Below are 13198 nucleotides of genomic sequence, written 5' to 3'. Positions count from 1 at the left end.
TGTGCTTAATAAATACAAATGAACTGTTGCCTGTGTCACTTGGTCTTTTGTCCTGTAAGTGGAAACTGATGATGTGTTACTATGATTAAGTATTTAGTTGCTACATATTGATCTGAGAGCATTTTGACATTAAAAACACGTTGAAAAGTGAAAGTTTTTTCGCTGACTATTTGAAGACGTTGATTCAACGTTCACGTTTAGACCAGATTTCAATGTGATTTCCAATACTGGCTTTCAACTGATAAATGTAAATGTGATTTATTAGTAAGCCTCTAAAATGATGATATATTATTATTAAAACAATGTAGAGGACGGAAAATTGTAGTATTGCAAATCACGTTGAAATCTGGTCTAAGCGTGAACGTTTAATCAACCCCAGTGAGCACTAACCCGGATTTCAACGTTGATTTCTGGTTGAAAACGCGTTGAAATGGGGTCTGAACATCTTAGACCTATTTTCACCGTCTTTTCAACCGGCTAAATTACGGTTACAATATCAACGTGTCACAAAACACCAATTTGTTTTAAAATATTGATGGTTTGTTCAGTTGTAGGTTGAAAGAGACGCGATTTTGGTTACTTTAAACGTATTTCTGCAAAATCATATTACGCTGGCCGGTGATAAGTGGTCTACACGAAGACGTGATTTCAACGCATTTAATGTTTCATACAAAACTTCGTAAATATGGAACTATAGACTGTGTGCTGTCAACAAGAAGCTCCCAGGACATCGTAATGAGAGCAGAGCACATTCTGTCTGTATATTCACGTAAAATACGACTCTGTGTTTACTGCTGGAACACGCATGCGCACGGACTCTGCATTTTTCTAAGTTAGACGATGGATGGAAAGACGGCAGGTTTGAGCTAGCTAGCTCTTACTGAGTTGATGAGCGAAGTGAACGAGCTGACGGAATAAACGAGGCTTCACGCTAACGACATACTCTGTAAGTACTTGACCTACTTTATTCCAATATTTCAAACCAAAATATTATTACCATACCACTAGTGGTGTAACGGATTACGGATCGATCCGTGATCCGTTCGGATCACCCCTCACGGTTCGGATCACCCCTCACGGTTCGGATCACCCCTCACGGTTCGGATCACCCCTCACGGTTCGGATCACTCGTGAACCGCGGATCAATCGAGTATTTTTTTTCTTTTTGTTTTACAGTGTAATCATCATAGTGTGTAATAAAGTTTTACTGCTGCTGTTCCTTTTCAAGTAACAAGTCCCCGAATATTAATGCAGAGTGTCAGTGAACAGATATAAAGCAGTAGTGTGTTCACGTGAACGGAGCAGCTTAAAAGCATTTAACGGCGAAAGTCATGGCGAGCGGAGGAACTTGCATTTTGTCTTCCCTGTAATTTATAATGACGGATAAGGGTGGTGGACAAAACCGTTACGGTATGTAGGCGTTATTTAAAGAGAAAGACATACGATAACGGCAATACATCGGCATGTCCACACATATGAAGAGCCACCATCCCGTCTGTCAGCGACGGGCGACACTCCGTTGTGGAAAACAAAGGATTTCAAAATCTGGTTAAAATGCTTGAGCCACGCTACGAAATCCACTCACGCACCCACTTCAGTATGAAGCTGTTCCAGGCCTCTATGAGAAGGAAAAGACTGTGACCGCTTTCACCACGGCGGAGTGGAGATTCATAGTCCGGTGCTGCAGACACGCCCCCTCTGTGAGAGTCACACAGACACAGACCTGGGGCAGGTGCTGACAGAAGTATCAGAGTGGAAGCTAGACCGGCCCAATAGTAATATCACTACAGAAAGGTCTACCCTCTCCCCAGACAATGTAGATATTCTCATCTTTTTGAAAATAATGGTAATGGTAAACATTATTGTGTATTTGAATGACATAACCTGACAGGAAGTAAACATAGACCCAAGTTGTTGCCTAGCAGTTCAGTTCAGTTGAAACAGTAGAAGCTAGCTCACTGGCTGTTTCTTTCTTTCAGTATTGATCAAAGGACGAGGATATCAACTTACCTCATGTTGCACTTAAACTTAACAGAATTGAGTATTTTTGAATGTTATATTTTTTATTTCATTTTGTTTCAAATTGGACATCTTCAATATTTTTTGTTTTTATGTAAGACTATAGACCAAAGTTCTTTTCTTTAAGTGTTCTTGAAGTTCTTTAATTAATAAATGGAAAGCAAAGTTATATTTGTCTCCTCCCCTTTTCTTTGTTGATCCGAACCGTGACTCAAGAACCGTGATCTGAACCGAACCGTGAGGTTTGTGATCCGTTGCACCCCTACATCCTACATACCACTAATATCATGTTATGCTCACCATGCGGGCGAGGCTGCTAGCTTGTAGTGTTAGCATGTAGCGTTAGCATTTTACGAACAGTAGCTAAACATAGACATGTGTGTTAGTTAATGTTGGAGACACTTTCTTTGTGGACTGTCCCTGTAGCCCAACCTTATAAAATAGAGTATTTAGGACATTTCACATGTAAAATACATGATGGACAGCGAGTGGGGCTGTACACAGTTTAAATGTGGAGGACGTGAGTAAAACAAATTAATGTCTAATAAGAACACGGTCAAAACATTGTTGTTTGGCTTATGGCAATATACAGACAATATAAACAATATACTGTGTAATATCCAGGTCAGCATCGTTCCGTTGAAAACACGTTTAAAAGACGTCTATGGTCTCCGGTGAAAAGGATTTCAAGGTTGATTTCTGGTTGAAAACGCGTTGAAATGGGGTCTGAACATCTTAGACCTATTTTCACCGTCTTTTCAACCGGCTAAATTACGGTTACAATATCAACGTGTCATAAAACACCAATTTGTTTTAAAATATTGATGGTTTGTTCAGTTGTAGGTTGAAAGAGACGCGATTTTGGTTACTTTAAACGTATTTCTCCAAAGAGGTTCAAAACTGTTTTTTAATACTTGTTTTATTTACAGATCTCGACGTTGAAAATATGGCAGATCTCCTGAAACCGGCTCCTGTGTGGCTTTGAAAACGACATTTAAAGAAGGAAAAGGAGATTATGGTTTTATATAAAGAACATTGTTTATATTTATATTGTGCTTAATAAAGATAAATGTGGATGTGGTTTCTTAGTAGGCCTAAGCCTCTAAAATGATGATATATTATTATTAGCACAACGTCGCTAACCCGGATTTCAATGTTGATTTCTGGTTGAAAACGCGTTGAAATGGGGTCTTAAACGTATTTCTCCAAAATCATATTACGCTGGCCGGTGATAAGTGGTCTACACGAAGACGTGATTTCAACGCATTTAATGTTTCATACAAAACTTCGTAAATATGGAACTATAGACTGTGCTGTCAACAAAACGTAAAACAAAGTAATTTACTAGCTAATAAGAACACGGTCAAAACATTGTTGTTTGGCTTATAGCAATATACAAACATTCATCCTATCAGTCAACTTCAATTTGAAGAAAAAAAAAACTGCTTTGTACAGAGACGCTGTGTGAAGCAGCAGCACACTTCATAAAAGGCTGCTACAGAGTAAAATCTTACTAAACAATAATATGTCAGCCATTTTGTCCTGTTTAACCAAAGCTAGTAAATCGTAATTTATATAGTACAAAAGAAAACAGGAAAACATATTATGTTCCCAGCAAGCATTTAATTTAGGTCTCAAGAAAACTTGAATGCAAAAGCAGATATCTATTGAAATTCAACACTTGGTCAGTTGTGATAGCTAAGGAAACTACAACATTGTGTATCTTCATTTATTAACATCACATAACACGAAGAAGAACCAAACATTATTTGTAGTCGTCACAGTGAGTTTCTAGATTCGTTTTTGGCACAATCTGAATAAAAGCCATTGCTCTAGACTCCCAGTCTAAGCCTTCTCTTAGCCCACCTTTATCCTTGCGGACTCTGGCGTCTTCTTAGGTCAAGGGAACCCAGCGCTTACTGCCTAACCCCAAGATATTCAACCTCCAAGGCAGACACCAAACGCTCACCCCTAGTATTCCAGTCTTAGGTCCAAGGAATCCAATGCTTACAACGTCTACCCCTCTCCAAGGTCTACAACATGCAACATACAACACTAAACACTCATCCTTGCACCAGTCCTCCTCTAGATAACATGTATCCTTACGGACTCTAACATTTCTTAGGTCAAAGGGCTTCAGTCCTTCACGTCTACACTGTCAAACACTCATGTCGACATGCAACGCCAAACACTGACCCCTTCTATTCCAGTAACCCAATCGTGATGCCCAGGAAAACGCTAGGATACGAGGTTAACCAACATCCACAATAAACCCACAAAACAAAATAAAAGAAACCAATGTGAACAATAACAGACATATTTGCTTTTCAGTCTCACGATATGGTTTTCCTGGATCAATTTCACTCATACGATTAAATAAATTTAAAAAATGTCAGCGACTCACCAAATGAGAATTTGTAGTTATTCGGATGTAGAATCAATGTAGAAACACTTTTTCTGTAATTCGGGGGGAAACCAGTCAAAGCATCTTCTTACTGTGAAACTATTTATGAATATTCCATTTCTCCTTCAGTTCAAACTACCACCACATTGTTTTTAATACCAGATTTGTCAACAGGTTGTTTAAATCAGTGGTTCTCAACTGGTCTGGCTGCGGGACCCACCATCACCCCTTAATGACAAGCCGCGACCCACGACCCAAATTATATATATATATATATATATATATAATTATATATATATATGTCCTGTGTTCTGTTCATAAGCACATATATATATATATAATTTGGGTATATCTATAATCAAGAAGTCTAGTAGTAGTAACGTCTCTGTGTAGTAAACAACTGCCAAATCAAATAAAGAAAGTACACATCAATAATATTTTAACAATTATTATTCTCAGTTTTCAAATTGAACTGGATGGATTATAAATAATACATAGAAATACATCAATAAATGTTCTTCTCATTTCAAGTAAAATAACAGCTGGATTAAAAAATTAATTACATAACGAAATTCATTTTAGAAAAAAGGAGGCTGGAATAATCACAGAATCACAGAACAGTACTTGAGTAAATGTACTTAGTTACTTTCCACCACAGAAAGATGACATGTGGAGTATCGATAGGCACACATATGAGTACTGATAAGCAGTACACTGCAAAAATTAAAATCTAAGTAAGATGAAATATCTTAAATCAAGGCAATATATGCTTGTTTTTTGTCTGACAAGATATTTCTTCTTACCAGGCAGTTTTTATGTTCGAGCATTTCACTTGTTTCAAGCGTTCATAAATGCTTAATGATGTCATCCTATAAGTCTGGATAGCATCAGTGATGCTAATGAAGTAAGTTAATTTATCAAACGGTCCGGTACTTCTCCACCCTGCAGCTCACGATGTTCTTCACGTTCTCCATCATGCTCAATTTCTCAAACCCAACTCTCCCTCTCCTCGCGGACATTTAAGATCAATGAACCGGGTTCAGAGGGAGGAGGACGTGTGGACAATGGACATCATCACAGAGGGACAATCAGAGGACATCAACCCCAGAGTGTCATCTCTGACAAGCAAATCTTTAACATTTGAAAAAGAGATTCTATGACTGTCTCTGCAGGGGGACATTACTGCTGTCACAAAAACATTCATTTAAAATGACAACAAATCCTCTGGTAGAGACAATAAGAATTATTCAAACACCTTTGAAAGTGTCTTTGACCGCTCCCTCTGCAGTCAACTTGCTTCATCACTGGTATGTTTTACACAGACAAACGGAGCTGGCAAATGGTTGAATTAACTAAAAATGAACGTCAATTGTAGGTTAAAAAATAAATGGTTGAGCCTTATTAAGTGAAGGGTCTCCAAACAGTTGACATTTTGTTACAACAGCCCCCCCCCCTCCTCTATTACCTGCAGCGTGTGTCTTCACATCAGCGGACAGACAGACAGGATCAGTGAGGCCACAGGGCTGTCAGCCAGTTTAATGTTAAATATTGAATAGTACTACAGTATGTAGTTTGTTATTGTAATGTTTAGACTTGACATACTTAATGAGATATATTATGCAGGTTATACAGACATATTTTTGATGTTTCCTTTTTCTCACAGACGTCATAGAAACTCTACGTTTCCTTTTGTGTGGTGCATCAAAGAGGTCCTGCAAGGAACATATTAACCTGGTACCCCGGAGGAGCTTTTTGAACTCACTCTTTTCAGTATGTTAAGGGTTAAGATCATGCAGGGCAATACGGCAAAAATATAGCAATTTGCATGATGGTTAAACTGAATTAGATAAAATGTCGTAGCCTTCTCAAACCGCTCTTCTTCTTCTTCCAGCGAGCTGATGCCCTGCCTGCCCAGAGAGGGCATCTTTGCAGTGGATTTGATGCTGAAGACGACGGATGGAGCGATCTGGCAATGGAGGGATGACCTTAGATTGTGGCAAAATTACAACTGCTTTGTTAGCCGTAGCATTGAGGTATGAGTGCATCACCCACATTCTGTATTAATAATATGAAATCATAATAACTGGAGATATAAATAGTGATATGTTGTATTTTAATCATCATCAGTATTTTTGGTCAGTCATTCTGGACCTCGTCACATTACAAGTTAATTATCTGATTGATGAATAATGGATTTAATCAATTAAAATGTTGCATCACACTACTTGACAACATCCAGTCTTATTTACAGTGCGTCATCCTCTCTCAATACATTTACACACACAAATATTTGGGGCTTCCCCGTATGGAAAACTGATGTTGGGTGGTGATTATCTTGCCCTGCAGACAGCACACCAGAACGGGGAGGATGAGATCAGCTTGTCAAACCGGGACTGTGTGAGCACTTTCAACCTGACGTCTATGCAGCAGATTAATGTAGACACAGGAAAAGCACTTGGTATCCAGAGGAAACCCTATCCTGTTTTGATCACACAGCTTCTGATCGTTTGTCTGAATCTTTACTCCTGTTAATTCCTGTCTCTTCCAGATGGATGTGTCCCAGTGTCGTCAACCCCTTAGAGACATACCTCACGTTGGAGCGTCCAGAGACCATAACCTTTGATGACCATTCTTTAGAGGTCAACCTGCTGCTGAGGGTCCTGCACACCATCAGTAGATACTGGTTCTACTTGTACGACGTAAGTCTCTGTCCGGAAGAATCACACGAGGAAGGCAGTGACTTGTAGTCACTTTGTTGTGCGTTTGTGGAAGTAACATGAAGATATGTAATATTTCTGGTTGTTTTGCAGAATGCTGTCTGTAAGGAAATCATGCCTACCAGTGAGTTCATCAACCGTAAGCTGACCGCCAAAGCTAACCATCAGCTGCAAGACCCGCTGGTCGTCATGACGGGGAACATCCCGACTTGGCTCATTGAGCTCGGAAAGACCTGGTAAATGTTTCATACTTCAGACCAAAAGGAGGAGTTAGAATTGTATCCGTCGCCTGTGTTGTATCTTGGCTACAGAGTTAATATTGGTGTTGATTTTTGGCTAAAATGATTTGGTTCTAACAAACATTCTCTCGCTCTCTCTCTACAGTCCGTTCTTCTTCCCCTTTCACACCCGACAGATGTTTTTATATGTAACTGCCTTCGATCGCTACAGAGCGAAGCAGTTCATAATGGAGTCAAACCCTGAGCTCCAAACATCAGATTTCCTGGACACTGGACTCAAAGCACATCTCCACAGTGAGAAGGTACAATGTTTTGTGTTAAATTGAACAGTTATATACACATTTATAAGTGTGTGTATATAGTGATTTTATTCTGACCATACTTGTGTCTCTGCCCCAACAGAAGACCAAGAGGGAACAGGGTACATGTTCAACTCCAAAGGACTGTTTCCTGTTCCCTTCGTGAGCTCGGAAAGACCTGGTAAATGTTTCATACTTCAGACCAAAAGGAGGAGTTAGAATTGGATTTTTAGAGGCTTGTACCAATAACTGCATTTGAATAATCAAAACTCTGTACAATATATATCTATATCAATCTTTACATAACGTTTTTGGATGATGATGATTCCTTAAATCTGGTTATGAAAGAATCATATGTGCTTTTTTTAAAGGGACAAAACTACTTTCAGTGCCATCTGGTGGTCAAACGCTGTACTGCAGACTCTCTCTCTTTCATAATGACCTCAGATCTGCTGCAACATTTGGCGTCCATGTGCCAATGTGTCTTTTTAACATTTATTTATATCCATATTGTGTCACACAATAGCTGCTCGACATGTCCAGGCTCATAACACCAAACATACGAGTGTAGAACCTGTAAATGTGTACATTTCTTTTTAAACCTCACGAGGTGATGAGGACGGACGGGAGGAGATGTGGGCATGAGGAAGAGGAAGACAGTGACTAGAAAAGAGACTATTCAAAGAAGAAATCCTTTTTCAGTAATTCTGGTCTGTTTGCTTCCTGGTTAACCAATCGGCATCACACTCGACCAAAACAGCCTCTTTTTATTTTTTTATTTAATGAATAATATACGATGAGGATGATTTCACACGTTTCTGTGGTGAAACGTCAGATTCTTGCGACACTACTGTGACAGTTTTCCACAAAACAAACTCCTGCTCGTTTCTGTTGCATCATTCTCCGTGTGTGTCTTTGTATATTATGGGTTTTATGAATATGTGTGTGTGTGTGTGTGTGTATGTATGTATGTATGTGTATATATATTTGGTGCTTTATTTTTCTATGTAATGAGTTTTAAGCCACTGTACCGACCGGATATCTTTGTGGATCTGACGATTATGAAAAGCTTTTGTACTTCGTAGAAACTGAAGAGAAGCGTCTATATCTGTATCTGATTCCTCGTTGGTGGAATGATGAACGACGGATTCCAGCGGCGGTTTTTAAACGATGTTCTTTCTCTTGAATCTTCCACACGTGTGACTTTTTATTATAACAGAGGAGATCCTCTTCTGTGCTTCTGATTTCAATCAAAACATGTTGATTTCAACGATATAAAAACATTTTCTCAGCTTAGTTTACATTCTTTTTTTTCTTCTGCTACTTTCATGATGTACTTTTTAAAGTATTTTCACCACAAACTTTTTAAAGTTGTGTGTTTTGTGAACGAGTTGATGCTTTCAGGAACAACAGTTTGACGGTAATTCATCAATTAATTCGGTTAAATTTTAGTCACAATTCAAATTTAGTGTAAATTTAGTTTAGTGTAATTCATCTTTAGATTGTAAACATATTGCAGCATCAGACTATAGTTCACTTCTTTCATCTGATTTATCTTTGATCTTCAATATTATGCTTTAAAATATGTATATTTAGCGCAGCTGTTTATGAATGTTACGGTTTGACGACTAAACCGTCACATTGCAGATTGTTTCACCCCAAAATATTTTATTATTTGAGAAGTAAACTGCAGACTCGACCAAGAGACTTTCAAAATAAGACTCACCTTTTACTTTTAATTAATGATAATTAACCTTGAAAATTAAATTAAAATATTAACAGAAAGACAAAAGTTCTACAAACTGTATCACAGCTACCCTTTAAGTGATGAGTTGATCGTTATGTCAACAGATATCTGTCCGTGGCACGTTACTGAACACATCTTTAAGAACGAGTAACAAACATTCAGTTTCTTAAACAGCTGGTCCCTGTAGTTTTTATCAAAAGTATTTAATTGTATTTAATAATAAGATGTATTAAGCTTTAATACACAATACTTGGAAGCAAATCAATTATTTTTATGGGTTTTATTGACAATAAGAAAAATATAGAATATCAGATTCATTCATCACTTAATGTGTTTCTTTACAGATTCATTATGAGTTCAGTTCTCTGGTCTCAACATATCGGCTACTTTAAAGATGCACTTCTACTTATATTTGTTGATAATCGCTTTTCGTCCCGGCAGCAATTAATAAATAAAATTAAAAATAAAGAAGAATATGAGGCTGAGTCAGCAACACTGAACTGGGTTTTTGGGTTTAATAACTCGTTAAATGTAGCGTACTCTCGCTCGTTTCTCAATATTACCGACCGTAGCTTTATGACATTTATAATATACGAACATTTTAAAAAAGAACTGTCTTTCTCACTATCGAATACCAAATTATAAATTAAAAGTTCCAAAAACAAGTGAGACATATTATTGTGTTATTGTATATGAGAAGCAGGACTGCAACTAAAATTATTTTGCTGATCATTTTCTCAATTAATTCATTAATTGTTCAGTAAAAGAAAACTGTAAAAATTCCATCACAAGTCCATCTTCAGATGCTTTTCATACCAAAACTAATAAACTTAAAGATAATCAGACAACACTTTAACAATCGATTATCAAATTAGGTGCTTATGAATCTATTGTCAATCGATTATTAAATTGTCTTATTGTGTCAGACACAGACAGGGTTGGTGTGTTTTCATGAGTATCCTTCATACTTATTATTTCATATATGTATTTAAGGGTTTATGCATTTATTGTGTCAACACTGTGTCTACATTCAGTGCCTTTAACACATATTTATGGTTTCACTGCAGGTAAAAATCATGTCCAGTCTTTTTTATCAACACTTGTTACTTGTTCATATTTTTCTTATTAAATTGGGAAAAATTAGCATTGCTTTGAGTTTCTGGGTCCTTATGTTTTAACATACCAAAGAAAAAAATTCCAAATCTACGAGCATGTTTTCACAATAATGATCAATGTAGAAACACTTTTTCTGTGATTCGGGGGGAAACCAGTCAAAGCATCTTCTTACTGTGAAACTATTTATGAATATTCCATTTCTCCTTCAGTTCAAACTACCACCACTTATTGTTTTTAATACCAGATTTGACAACAGGTTGTTTAAGTGATGTGAAAAAGGACGCCGGGTTAGCTAACGCTCATACTTCTCATGTGCTGAGTCTGAAAAGTGGATTTGATGCTGAAGTGACTTCATCTTGAGTTCTCTCCACTGACCAGCAGGGGGCGACTCCTCACTGACAGATACTAAAACGTTCCAAATGAGTGAAGAAGGTGAATCCTGGCCCGTTCATAGTGGAAGAAGTACTTTTAGTAAAAGTAGAAATACTACAGCGTAGAAATACTCTGTTACAGGTAAGAGTCCTGCATTTAAAAAAGTAAAGGTGCAAAATAATTAGTATTACAAATATTTAGAGGCCCCTTTATTACATATGATACTCCATATAATACATGATTAAATAACTATGCTTTGTATTATTGATTTGAATCTGCAGAGTAACTAGTAACTATACGGCTGTCAATAAATGTAGCGGAGTAAAAAGGAGGCTGGAATAATCACAGAATCACAGAACAGTACTTGAGTAAATGTACTTAGTTACTTTCCACCACAGAAAGATGACATGTGGAGTATCGATAGGCACACATATGAGTACTGATAAGCAGTACACTGCAAAAATTTAAATCTAAGTAAGATGAAATATCTTAAATCAAGGCAATTTATGCTTGTTTTTTGTCTGACAAGATATTTCTTCTTACCAGGCAGTTTTTATATTCGAGCATTTCACTTGTTTCAAGCGTTCCAGTCCTTGATTATCTTAATAAGGTATTATAACTTGTTACTGAGATTTTATTACTGGTTCTGAGCAAGTTAATGCTTGAAACTAGAATTGCCATAATTATAAGGCTGTTTGATCACCACTGACAAGTACAAAACTGCTTTGTCAAAGTCAGAATTTCTTATTTCAAGCATCCTAACCTTTTCATCAACGACCAAATGGAATTCATTGTTTTATTGTCAATAAAATATGTGTTATGTAGGAATACATAACACAGCACAGCAATTATGTATTCCTAGACAAAATACAGTACAGAGCAAAGACAGTACTTAACAAAGTCAAACTGTTGCTTTAACAACAAACGTTCTCCTCGGCCTGTCTCGTCCTTTAGCGAGTTAAAGTGAGTGAGCACTGTGCTAACATCTCATCTGGAATATAAAGGTTGACATTACATTCATCTGGCCAAGATGTGGTTATGAACAGAAGCAGAAATGCCATGTGATAATTCTGTACATCTCAATGGACTCTTAATACATTTGATCTAACAGACAATTAAAACAACCTCCAATAAACGCAGCCAGTATTATACCAAGATTCAGATGATTTACTGTATTTAGGTAGCTATCTTTATAGTTACGTATTTTCACAGCCGTATACTTCAACAGTTTAACTACAGAAATGATGTGTAAAAGGGTTAGGGTTAACTCTCACCCTTTTATTTTTAGATGGAGCCATTGTTTTACTTGAAATGAGAGAACATTTATTTATGTATTTCTATGTATTATTTATAATCCATCCAGTTAAATTGGAAAACTGAGAATAATAATTGTTAAAATATAATTGATGTGTACTTTCTTTATTTGATTTGACAGTTGTTGACTACACAGAGACGCTGTTACTATATATGGCACTAAATAGCGCAAATTAGATATTGCCTCAGAGCTGTCCAGGTGTCTTCTGTGGAGTTGTTGAAAACAGTAGGCGCAGGTTCAATTCAATTCAATTTATTTTGTATAGACCAAAATCACGAATCACAAATTTGCCTCAAAGGGCTTTACAATCTGTACACATACGACATCCTCTGTCCCAGGACCCTCACATCGGAACAGGAAAAACTCCCCCAAAAACCCCTTTAACAGGGAGAAAAGAGGAAGAGACCTGTGGGAGAGCAACAGAGGAGGGATCCCTCTCCCAGGATGGACAGAAGTGCAATAGATGTCATGTGTACAGAATGAACAACATTTACAGAGTTACAACACATTCAATGCGCAACACATATGACAGAACCACGGCAGGAGGCAAGACCAGGGTCCAGGTATCACCAGGATCCACGGAAACCTGCGAGGTGGGAAAGCACAGAGAGTGAGTGAATGAGTACATAAAAACACTGTCCTAATGTAGGAGGTTAGAGTAAATCCCAACATTCTACATAGTTAGTTAATTATTATTTACAACTGTATGATTATAAACACTATATTTCAAAATATCACTCCTATAAGCAAAGCTCTCTAAGTTTTACTGTACTTAACTCTCAGTAAATAATCAATGTTAACAATTTGATATTCAAGGAGGGATTTGGTAATCCTTAAATTACTATAGTGGCATAAATACAATTACGAAAAGTGCTAACGGACAAAATCTATTCTGAATCCAATGTTACAGGTCAGATATGCTGCTGGTTTACACGACAAGAGTTTGGTGAGAGTATATTACCCATCATCC

General features: G+C 37.3%; 1 protein-coding gene across 2 annotated transcripts; it reads left to right on the top strand.

Annotated features, from left to right (window-relative positions):
* The first annotated feature begins 5888 nt into the window (after positions 1–5888).
* On the top strand, positions 5889–8974 carry LOC142954526 (E3 ubiquitin-protein ligase TRIP12-like). 2 transcript variants are annotated; one of them, XM_076095590.1, is made up of 6 exons: positions 5889–6193; positions 6315–6456; positions 6972–7122; positions 7234–7376; positions 7525–7681; positions 7782–8974. In XM_076095590.1, exons 2-6 carry the CDS (start codon positions 6380–6382, stop codon positions 7842–7844), a joined length of 591 nt encoding a protein of 196 aa, XP_075951705.1. In that variant the 5' UTR covers positions 5889–6193; positions 6315–6379; the 3' UTR covers positions 7845–8974. The 2 variants fall into 2 exon arrangements, with proteins under 2 accessions (XP_075951705.1, XP_075951706.1); XM_076095591.1 differs by lacking the exon at positions 5889–6193 and having other exon boundaries at positions 6428–6820.
* The last annotated feature ends 4224 nt before the right edge of the window (positions 8975–13198 follow it).

The sequence above is a fragment of the Anarhichas minor genome, unplaced genomic scaffold (assembly GCF_050575085.1).
Source record: "Anarhichas minor isolate MPS153535 unplaced genomic scaffold, ASM5057508v1 ptg000021l, whole genome shotgun sequence".
NCBI classification, from domain to species: Eukaryota; Metazoa; Chordata; class Actinopteri; order Perciformes; family Anarhichadidae; genus Anarhichas; species Anarhichas minor.
Note: the sequence above shows the minus strand (reverse complement) of the source record. Positions and strands in the feature narration are given on the sequence as shown.

Bases quoted from the DNA above. Each gene is read 5' to 3' on its own strand.
- LOC142954526 (XM_076095590.1), top strand. From the start codon at position 6,380: ATGGAGCGATCTGGCAATGGAGGGATGACCTTAGATTGTGGCAAAATT. The intron at 6,457-6,971 runs GTATGAGTGCAT...TGTCTCTTCCAG, and splicing joins TTGTTAGCCGTAGCATTGAG to ATGGATGTGTCCCAGTGTCG. The intron at 7,377-7,524 runs GTAAATGTTTCA...CTCTCTCTACAG, and splicing joins ATTGAGCTCGGAAAGACCTG to TCCGTTCTTCTTCCCCTTTC.